Below are 12,003 nucleotides of genomic sequence, written 5' to 3'. Positions count from 1 at the left end.
CAAAAAAGAATGTGAAAATCTTAAATTATGTCTGCCTTTATCAGAACTGAATCTTTCTTGCATGCCAAGTTTGAATTCATTAAATGTCTTGAAAATATATTACTTTTAGCAGTAAAATGAACCAGTACAAACACAAAATTTAGATCATGATGAATTGAATATAGAATCTAATTATCTGTATAAAAACTAAGACTAAAATATGAATATTCCTGCTGTTATTAAAGTCAATACATTACATTATTTTCCTTTTTGCAGACTTTTAGTAGGCTGGTTACTATATGTATGTGTATTTTTTCCAATATTTTCAAATAGATTTATAGAAACATCATGTATTAAGCACTGTATAAGTAAAATGAACTATAATTTTTTTAAAATTAATATCTACATGTACAGAAGTTCAAAATATAGGGGGTGCGAAGAATTGTGTGAACGTACAAGGAAAACCTCAGTCAAAAATTATAGAGTGGGGTATATCTTGAACAATCTACCACCCATTGAATGGGTCACTTTCTGAAGATCGTCCGATCAACAATCATATGTAAGGTAGAATCAATTATTTTGGTTCAAATAAAAACAACAATTTTCAGAACAGAATTTCCTGAGCTCTTCAAACAGTCTTTCACATTACTGATACCATAATCCATTTTTGTTGTTGTTGTTTCTTTATTTATTTTGAAGGTATACATGCTTGATTTCATTTTTAAATGCCCACTATTTAAATGTTATTTGTATGCTACCACAGATGATGTATTGGTCAGTATGAGACAGGCTTCTAGGAAAAAAAAGTAAAAATATATACTCTCTGATGTAGAAATGGCAATTAAGTCCTATCCTTGCCTTGACGGAAGGAATATCTTCTCCAGGTTTGCAAACGGGAATTCAATGAACATAGCCATCACCATTGCCGCTCCATACGACATCACAAAGTATCCTACAAAATATGTTGGCTGTTGAAGAGATACAGGAAGGAAAATTAGAAATAAATAACAAATGGTAATTCATGGTATATTGATATATTGGTTCAGTGGTGGCTTCATGGAAGCTATTTGAAAGTTACAAATGACTTTATACATGACTGGTGATTGTTTCTTGTACTAAATGATGAATGTATATATACAGTATGTCCCAGAAAAAGAAAACCGTGATTCAGTGTAAATTTTTCCTATCATGATCATACAAATGCTTCATAAAATGTACATGAATGGAAAGACATACTTCTCTTCTTTCATTCGAGACTCATCTCAACATTCATAATGCACGAATGACTGAGTTAGAACTATGAAAAGTGGTGGTACCAAATTTCCCTTTGCACAAACAAATTATGATTTTGAGTGAGTTTTGCTGGCTTTTACTGCTATGATGATTGAATTCGAATTGCTTTCACCCTTTACAAGAATATCAGGAGCAAGGGGGAGGGGGGGACCATCACATGAAACAAAAAGTGATTTTCACTAACAACTTTAATAAGCTACTGAAATCTGATTGACTCAGAACAAATGTGACCAGCCACCCCACAGCCAACAATAGACAAATAATATGGTTTCCAAAATGTCAAAATGAGAAAATTGGCTCCTTATGGTGATTTGAAAGGATTATTCTCGTTCTTCTTCATACTGTCAAACTCCCAAAGAAATAAAGTTGAATAAAATACAAGATGCAAGAGTTTGTTTGGCACACTTTTTTGGGGGACTGCTTGGAGGTTTTACAGACATTGCACAGTGTGCACAACTCAAACCTCAAACCCTGTTTTCTCACGATTCACCATGTAATTGTATCTTTCATGGGCATATATATGTTGGTCCTGAAAAGGACCCCCCCCCCAAGAAAAAACCCTCAATGCTTCATGAAGTGTGTTCTTGTCATCTTCAGGAGAATGTATTAGGATGCTCCTTATGGTGACCAACATATGCTTTTGAAAGATACATGGTGTACTGTGAAACCACTGCACAATCCTCCATCACCATGGACACCTTCAGAAATTAATATCATGTTTTCTCCTTATTCTTTGAAGCTCTGTAATGTGGGTTATTGTTAATCAATTTTGACAAGTTGTATATAACTTTAAAGCTCAGGATGTGATTTATTAAGCTCTAAACAGTTTAAAATTCATTTTGGGTGACTTATTATTGGTTTTGGGATGGGTGTCACAAATAGTAAAAATCACTGTGACGATACTTCATTGAACACACAAAGCAGGAATGCTGCAGTGCCAAAAGCTCTGACATTTTATTCACATGCATGTAGACTGAATCACTTTACTATTAGTATATCAGAAGAAGCCCTGACACGGTCATTACGAATATTTCCCGTTTGATTCTCGACCTCACTTCGGACTGCAAACTGCGGTCGCATACCCCGTTTTGCGTTTGCAAATCTCAAACAACTTTTCCAACCCCGATAAACCCATCTTGGCCAGGTAATCCCCTTGTCTCGATTTCACCACCACGGGCCAGCTAAACGAGCGTTGAGCCAAGGACGAAACGATAAACAACAGCTGTGCTATTACGTAAGACTTGTCTGCCTGTAGAAGGATCTTCGGAATGAAATTATTGTATTCGATATTAATCACGTTTTCAAAGGCATATTACATTCAGACATCCAATACTAGTCCATTTTCAATTTCGAACGAAGAAAATCGACCTCGAAATAAGGAAAGTATGCAGAATAAAAATTACGGTATGCTTAGCATGCAAGGACCGCGATGCATCCCATCTAGTTTCTGTCCGTACAGCAAGAAAATATGGGATGCATGCCGTTCACTCGCGCAACGATACAGTCTTAACGAAAGAAAGGAAGGAAGGAAGAGAGAGAGAGAGAGAGAGAGAGAGAGAGAGAGAGAGAGAAAGAAAGAAAGAAAGAAAGAAAGAAAGAAAGAAAGAAAGAAAGAAAGAAAGAAAGAAAGAAAAAGAAAGAAAGAAAGGAAGAAAAAAGTTTCTATCAACGCGTGTATACATGGAACTCCATGCACTCAACAGAATGCAATCCATCGTGTGTGGCCCCCTGCTGTGACCGTTGATGCTGGGGTGTATTATCTTGGACCGAGGTCAAGAAACAGGTGTTTCTATATTTAAATTTCATGCTTGAGGGCAATAGGGTTTTGAGAAGAGATTGGATGATAAGGGAAACTTGGGGTATACTGCTCTTAAACGCAAAATTTTCGTCATGGTGGTTTTTATACACACCCAAACTGGAGAACTAAGGCCTGCAATAATTTACTGTCTCCCTTCCAAAATATGAAATCCCATAAGGAAATGGTGATTAAAATACAAAAGGAAAGGAGAATCCTTACTTGAAGCCAAAGGGATGCCATCATGGTATTCTTGGTGTTTCCAAGGAATATGAAGATAATGATCGGGTGCAGCAGGTAGGCAGAGTATGTCATTCTACTCAATGGTAACCAGAAACTCCATGATAAGATGTCATTCACCCAACCTGTATATCAAACAAAAATAGGCAAAACTTGTTTTTATTTTTTAGAAGTAACATTCCATTACCTTTGAATAAAACCCAGTCTCCCATACCTTGAACACCATTATAACTAGGGCCATGGCCAACTCTACTCAACTTTTAGGAAGCAAAAATGTCAAAATTTGTGTACGTTGTATGTTTTTCTTGACCCCATGCTTTATGGTGACAAACTATTCTAGATATTGTTCTCAGACATTCATGAATGAATGCACTGACGAATTGATTGGAGAGCTGCATCCAGGAATGGTTGCATCACATTTGGCTTTCCATAGTTAAACCACAACTTTTAGACCAGGTATGATCAGAATTTTTGACTTGAAGGGACTACTACTTTTCCCCCTCCTCCTAATCTTACAAATACTACTCCTACTTCTGCTGCTGCTGCTGCTACTGCTACTACTACTACTACTACTTCTAAGCAGATCAACAAATAATCATCATCTTGATCAATAGACTTGGTCACTGTCCACTCCTGAAGTGCACCATCTCTACTCTCTAAGGAGCATTCTGTGCTACCACTCCAAAAAAAAAACCAAAACCTCAAATATGATATGAAAGATGGAAAATGGAAGATATAAATGACTTTGCTCACCTCCATAGCCCTCTCTGCATGCAAAAACCACCCAGGCAAGGAAGACGCCCCAAGCAAACCGACTAAGCATCTCATAAACCATAGAACCTGCCAAGGTCAAGTGACCTTTGTAACCTCCTAATAAACCGTAGACACAGGACATCCCGACGGCTACTGCTACAGCCCAACCTAATGATGCCAAGGCCTTGAAAGAAACAAAGATGAACAATATTCAACAGGCCTTCAATTTTAATATATCAAGGGCATAGCCTCACTCCCATTAGGGGAGATTTCTACATTACAGCACAAATGAAATGGGGGGAATCAAAAAAGGGCACAACATATCTCCAAGGCCAACAAGAGGGGCATCAAGGTCAGTCAACAAGAACTCCATGGTCTTCAATGACCTTGGTTTCATTTAGGCCCTTGAATGTATACAACATACAGTTGTTACAATTTATTAATATATACTATGCTGAGTTTACACCAATGCATGTAATTCATCACAGTAATGTGTATCAAAGCACAAAGCATTTTATAGCGGACTAATGAACTACTTGGAGAGTATTTATGATGATGATGGTGATGATGATGGTGATGATGATGATGATGATGGTGGTGATGATGATGGTGATGATGATGGTGATAATGATGGTGGTGATGATGGTGGTGATGATGATGGTGGTGATGATGGTGATGATGATGATGGTGATGATGATGATGATGGCGATGATGATGATGACGGTGATGATGACGATGGTGATGATGATGGTGGTGATGATGGTGGTGATGATGATGTGGTGATGATGATGGTGATGATGGTGGGGATGATGGTGATGATGGTGATGATGATGGTGATGATGATGGTGATGATGATGGTGATGGTGATGATGATGGTGGTGATGATGGTGGTGATGGTGGTGATGATGGTGGTGATGGTGGTGATGATGGTGGTGATGGTGGTGATGATGGTGGTGATGATGGTGGTGATGATGATGGTGATGATGATGGTGATGATGATGGTGGTGATGATGGTGGTGATGATGGTGGTGATGGTGGTGATGATGGTGGTGATGGTGATGATGATGGTGGTGATGGTGGTGATGATGGTGGTGATGGTGATGGTGATGATGATGGTGATGATGATGGTGGTGATGGTGGTGATGGTGGTGATGATGGTGGTGATGGTGGTGATGATGGTGGTGATGATGGTGGTGATGATGATGGTGATGATGATGGTGATGATGATGGTGGTGATGATGGTGGTGATGATGGTGGTGATGGTGGTGATGATGGTGGTGATGGTGATGATGATGGTGGTGATGGTGGTGATGATGGTGGTGATGGTGATGATGATGGTGATGATGATGGTGGTGATGATGGTGGTGATGGTGGTGATGATGGTGGTGATGATGGTGGTGATGATGATGGTGGTGATGATGGTGGTGATGATGATGGTGGTGGTGATGATGATGATGATGGCAGACCTGCCAACATTTGAAAATGGAAAAAAGGAGTCCACGAATCGCGTTGAAAGCCGAACTCCCAACGGCGAGGGGCAAGGCCCCGGCGGGGGTGCAAGGGGGCGGAGCCCCCTTGAAGCTGGAGGACATTTAGGAAATTTCACCTTAAAAACAAGCCTTCTGGAGCCCTTCTTGAGCTTTTTATGACTTGTCCTTTCTCTGGAGCCTTTCATAAGTGGCTTTTTTGGCACCATGTATTACCTCTCTTGAGTAAGTACAAGTATGGCATAGTTTCTTTCTACTCTCCATAGCCAATTCATGTACCATCAGAGAACTTAATGTTCTTGTGCTCAGGCTTGCTCTCTGCTTAGTTTTGTTCTTTACCACGATGGAAAATACTCTTTCACAGTCACTGTTGCTATGAAAAATTAGCAGAACTGCTTTCATTGTTTTGCATAGGAGGGAGTACTTCTCTGTGTGCCTTGTGATATCCTTAATAGCTCCTATCTTGTGCCATTTCTCATCGATTCTGTCTGTATTTGAACTTGCAACAATTTCATCAACATCTTGATCTATTTGATAAAGATTAAATTCTTGTTCAAGTTTGTCCATATCTTTGTAAACGTCGCGAAACTTTTGAGTGTGCCCTTTTGCTTTTGGCATCATGGATCATTCACACAGTCATGACAGTTCACAGACTAAAAAAAAATACAGCAGGGGTCTAAAAGTTTGCAAGAATCGGCACTGAAATGGCAGACTTGTAAAATCCAAAGCATTTAGCTCACTAAGCACAAAGCACATATAAAAATATCATGAGAAGATATTACTTTAAAATGTTACCGTTTCTAAACCCTCAGCTGGCGAAACAATCCATTTCCCACACGGTATTCCAGAACGGTAGTAGCGGAGGCACGCAAGCGCTGCATCGTACCGTATGCACAGAGTTACATTCGCACTACACGCGCTATGAATCCTCGCGATCGCGGGCGAACTGTCCAATGTCAATACACACGATCGCTGTCGGATAAATAGCGCGCTGGCCGTGGCTTGTTGCGCTTCGTATATGCACACACGGAGCACAGGCCCATCACGCGTTCTTATCCATTGAACTCTGAACTCCACGTACGCGCGCGTAGTGCATGCGTTTAATTAACGTTACGCACGGTATATACTACCGTGCGTACGTACGTAAATGTAACATTGAGAGGACTCAGAGAGAGAGAAAGAGAGCCGTAGGCAGATGCAGACGGAAAGTGCGTCATTTCCCCCAAAAAGAAAATCATCTGAAATACAAAGAAAACGGAGTTCTCCGCTTTTGGGCCGCTATAAATTCTGAACAAGTGGAATGCCTCTGGCCGTCTCACCTGCATCACGCAGTTCAATATAGCAGCAGTGCTGACTTTGAATACTACTCTAACTTGCACAAGATGTTCAGTGATACATGGTTACTCTTATGGCCACTTTTTATGAACTAGACCAATAAACTTACAGAGATATGATGGTTATTCAACAGATACACCCAATTCGGCCAAAGTTCATTGACCTTTGACCTTGGTCATGTGACCTGAAACGCGCACAGGATGTTCAGTGATACTTGATTACTCTAATGTCCAAGTTTAACAAACTAGACCAATAAACTTTCAAAGTTATGATGGTAATTCAACAGATACCCCGATTCGGCCAAAGTTCATTGACCCTAAATGACCTTTGACCTTGATCATGTGACCTGAAACTCAAACAGGATGTTCAGTGATACTTGATAACTCTTATGTACAAGTTTCATGAATCAGATCCATAAACTTTCAAAGTTATGATGGTAATTCAACAGATACACCCAATTCGGCCAAAGTTCATTGACCTTTGACCTTGGTCATGTGACCTGAAACGCGCACAGGATGTTCAGTGATACTTGATTACTCTAATGTCCAAGTTTAACAAACTAGACCAATAAACTTTCAAAGTTATGATGGTAATTCAACAGATACCCCCCGATTCGGCCAAAGTTCATTGACCCTAAATGACCTTTGACCTTAATCATGAGACCTGAAACTTGCACAAAATCTTCAGTGATGCTTGATTACTATTATGTCTAAGTTTCATGAATCAGATCCATAAACTTTCAAAGTTATGATGGGAATTCAACAGATATCCCCAATTCGGCCAAAGTTCATTGACCCTAAATGACCTTTGACCTTGGTCATGTGACGTGAAACTCAGGCAGGATGTTTAGTGATACTTGATTAACCTTATGTCCAAGTTTCATGAACTAGGTCCATATATTTTCTAAGTTATGATGACATTTCAAAAACTTAACCTCAGGTTAAGATTTCGATGTTGAATCCTCCAACATGGTCTAAGTTCATTGACCCTAAATGACCTTTGACCTTGGTCATGTGACATGAAACTCTAATAGGATGTTCAGTAATACTTGATTAACCTTATGGCCAAGTTTTATTAACTAGGTCCATATACTTTCTAAGTTATGACGTCATTTCAAAAACTTAACCTCAGGTTAAGATTTGATGTTGACGCCGCCGCCGCCGCCGTCGGAAAAGCGGCGCCTATAGTCTCACTTTGCTTCGCAGGTGAGACAAAAACGGAGAAACTCCGGAAAACCCGGAGAAGTTGGCAGGCCTGTGATGGTGATGATGGTGGTGAGGATGATGATGACGATGGTGATGATGGTGATGATGATGATGGTGATGAGACAATGGTGTTGATGATGATGATGGTGATGATGATGATGATGGTGATGATGATGATGATGGTGGTGATGACAATGGTGATAATATTCATGACATAGTGATGAATATAATGATGATCAAGATGATGTCCTTGATGATAATGACGAGGAGGAGGAGGTAGAGAAGGTACACATAAGCATGTTAATGAGGGTAAGGTTGGAGATAGTGTTAACGATACCTAGAACACCATCGTTTCAGAAAGCACCTAATATGGTGGCTCTGCCTGAGAACTTACAGGGTTCAGGCGAATCTTCCTGTCTCCTTGTTTATACATGAGGTAACCAAGAACCATTCCAACAAGGTAGGGTGGAATACGACAGTATGGCTTGCCATAGATAATGGAACTAAAATCTGCTCCGGTTGGTTCTACATCTGGTAAATGACTACAGAGAGAGAAAGAATATGAGAGGAGAGAAAGAAGGAGAGTATATCAGATAAAGGGACAGAGAAAGAGAGTGGAGGGGACAGGGAGAGAAAAAGAAGGGGTGGAAAATAAAGTGAAGAGACATGAGACACAAAGAAATGAAAGAGTTATGAAAAGAGAATAGAAAAGGAAGGAAAGAGTGAGAGAGTGAGAGAAAGAAATGTTGAGAAAAACACAACTTGAAACTAAATATCTATTGAAATAATTAATGCAAATTAGACAGGCAAAACAAACTATATTAAGTTTGGATAATTCTAAAGATCACTAAACATCGGAGTGTGGACATTCTACTGTCCAAAGTTCTATATTGTCATATTAATAGATCCACCTTACAAATATAAAAACAAATTTATCATCTGATCTTAATGATATGATAGTGATCACACTGTCCACACAAGTGAACACAAATTTAGATTGGACATACAATGTCATTTTCAACAATCATAAGGCTTATTCTGCTCCTCAAATAAGAAAATTCTATATGTTAATATTTTCAGGAAATATGTGAACAAGGGTTTGCTCTCAAATCAAATTGTACACCACCCATAAGGTGTGTGGTGGCCTTTTACCTTACAATTACAATGAAAAGTTCAAAATAAGAAAATAGTTACAAATGTGATCAACCATCCCTAAACCAACACTAAGTCATCACAAAGGATTTGTAAATTGCCAAAATGGCTGTTTGGTCTTCAAATTCAAGAATGAGAAAATTTGCTTATCTGAATGAGTAAGTCTTCTTGCTCATACTGTCAAAGTGCAGAGTTGTAAAGATGAATAAAAGACAAGATACAAGAGTTACTCCGATACCAATTTTTTTGCAGATTGCTAGGAAATTTCACTGAGAATGCATCTTGTGCACATCTTGCATTTGAGTGAACCTTTATTTTCTATTTATTTTATAAAGCTATCCTGGGACTTCTTCAAAATGCGATATATTGTGGACAAGGTATCAATTATTTTAAAGACTAGGATGTGCCTTTTCAAGCTAAAGGAAAATATCAAGGTTCATCTTTGGGGAATTTATTGTTGGTTTGGGGTGGCTAATCAAAAATGATACTCCCCAGAGGAATGTAAAGACCTCACTCACATGCCATTTGCTCCTAATTTGTTTATCCAAACCAAGGCACCAGTTGCTGCAAAACTACAGGCCAGAAGAACACCTATAATAGTGAGCCCTAACCAGGGCATGCTGAAAGATAAAAACACATTGAAACACTCATCTTTATCAACAGATATAATAATAATAATAGCCAATTTTCATAAAGTGCTCTTCCCAGAACGGCTCAAAGCGTGTTACAGCATATTATTACCCCGGTCATTGGATTCATTTTAATCCCGCACAAAAGTGCGCAATATCCACTCCCTGGGGTGCATACCTTGCATTCATCGCAGCCTCATTATGGCGCAGGCAAATTTAAACAGATATGGTTACATTCCAGTTAAATATATCTAAATTGATGAAAGGGGCAGGAATGATAAAAGCAGTAATGATGCATTGCATCCAAGAAAAACAAGCTGAGAATTTTCTATCGTGACTAAATCTTAAGTTTAGTTGATCTGGGTAGTCCATCGGTGACCAACAAATACTGCCCAATGCCAGAGGAATTTCTTCAAACTGTGGAAGCACTGCAAAATTGCAGAAGTTGCAAAAAAAGCAATCTGCAGTACCATGCTCTGGGACTTGAATGTTAAAGACCGATACATTTAAGCATTCTTGGTATTTCTATTTCCATTGTTACTTGGTTTCACGTGAAAATTTTTATACATAGATCTCAATAAGGAAATACAGGCCTCAAAGTGGTTGTTATTCTCAGTCTTTTTGACAATGAATGTATACAATTCAAAATACCACCCAAGCATCTCAATTGATTAAGGGAGGAAAACCATCTTATGCTCAAATATTAAGCTACAGAAGAAGAAATTTAAAGTGAAAATCATTCACTGAATACTCACTAGAACAGAGGAATCAGGATAAGAGGACTAATGACGAAAAACTGCATATCATTTGCAAGATACCATACCCATCCTATGCACTGCATGGAAAAAAAATAATATAAAAATATAATATAACTTTAAAAAAAATCATCTGTTGATGATTGATCATTTCATGGTTCAGAATTTTATTTTACACATGGGTAAATGGGTAAAAGGATTGGTAGTAAAACCATCTATATTTCCTCATGTTTTTTGTAATATAGAAAGATATGTTCATCAACAAAGTTGCATAAGATGAATGATTGCTCAAACATGGTAATCACATGAATCCTTAGGGATAATTTACAAAGTGTGACTACGAAAGACAACCTAAATAGTGCTTCCAACACCAACACTGAATCTGAAATCACCCATTGCTGTACCTCTTGAGCAAATTGTTGTGGGTAGAAGTTGTTGATGTAAAGGATGTTTGTCCACCAGTACTTGGAACAGGTCTCAGTGTTCTGAAATGACCTCCAGAGGGGACCATCACCCACCCAAGGCTTGATGTACATCCAGATCAGTGTGGTGACCAGAATAGCTGGGGTCAGGCTACATTGGTATATTAAAAATAGAGAATAATATAAACAGCAATGATGATGATCATGTTTGGCTGAAAAGATGAAAGGAAGTAAGGGAGGGGAAGGAGAATATATACTAAGACATAGTAGAGTTAGATTGTCTTCATCATTTTCATCATGACTTAACCAGTAGCAGAGCCTTCCTTAATAACATCATCATCCTGTAATCACTGGTATCATTTTCACCCATTTTCAAGTCATGACTATCAAGATCTTCTTTAATGATGATGATGGTAATGATGAAGATACCATTATCATCATCAGCAGCAGCATCACCATTGTCATCATCATCACTGTCACCATCATCATCATCATCACTGTCACCATCATCATCACCATCACTGTCACCATCATCATCATCGCCATCATTATATTCATCATCACTATTATTATCATCAACATCATCATAGCCATCATCATAATAATAGCCATCATTAATTTCAAAACCACCACTTAACAACCACAACAAACAATATCATTTCCATGTTCATGATTATCGCCATCACATTTGGTGTCAACCTTCATGTAGATTACCACATTGGGTAAATAAATACATTCACCCTTTTTCTACTCTTAAAACGCAAATAATGTATAGACATGGTATTAGAGATGCCTTTAAGTGTGCACCACTTCTATCATATTACTTACCGCCAGTATCTATGGAAATAGAACAACCCCCAGGGAATCTTCCCATTGGTCTTAGACATCTTCTTGAGAGTGATATAGGTCAGAAGAAGACCACTATAGAAAGCAAACAATATAAAAAAACAACATGTAA

The 12,003-nt window shown here is 38.6% G+C and overlaps 1 protein-coding gene across 1 annotated transcript in view; it reads right to left on the bottom strand.

Moving 5' to 3' along the window:
- Nucleotides 1–792: 792 nt before the first annotated feature.
- Nucleotides 793–12,003, bottom strand: part of LOC121407111 (nose resistant to fluoxetine protein 6-like) — a 33,792-nt gene continuing 22,581 nt past the window's right edge. The window contains exons 9-16 of the mRNA XM_041598041.1: nt 11,874–11,966; nt 11,028–11,196; nt 10,624–10,703; nt 9,758–9,859; nt 8,482–8,629; nt 4,061–4,244; nt 3,290–3,432; nt 793–947 (exon numbers count right to left, since the gene is read on the bottom strand). Of these exons, the coding sequence (XP_041453975.1) occupies nt 828–947; nt 3,290–3,432; nt 4,061–4,244; nt 8,482–8,629; nt 9,758–9,859; nt 10,624–10,703; nt 11,028–11,196; nt 11,874–11,966 (1,039 nt within the window). The 3' untranslated portion in view covers nt 793–827. The remainder of the gene's footprint in view (nt 948–3,289; nt 3,433–4,060; nt 4,245–8,481; nt 8,630–9,757; nt 9,860–10,623; nt 10,704–11,027; nt 11,197–11,873; nt 11,967–12,003) is intronic.

This window comes from Lytechinus variegatus, chromosome 2 (assembly GCF_018143015.1).
Source record: "Lytechinus variegatus isolate NC3 chromosome 2, Lvar_3.0, whole genome shotgun sequence".
In the NCBI taxonomy this organism is placed as follows: Eukaryota; Metazoa; Echinodermata; class Echinoidea; order Temnopleuroida; family Toxopneustidae; genus Lytechinus; species Lytechinus variegatus.
This window is presented reverse-complemented; position numbering and strand designations above follow the sequence as displayed.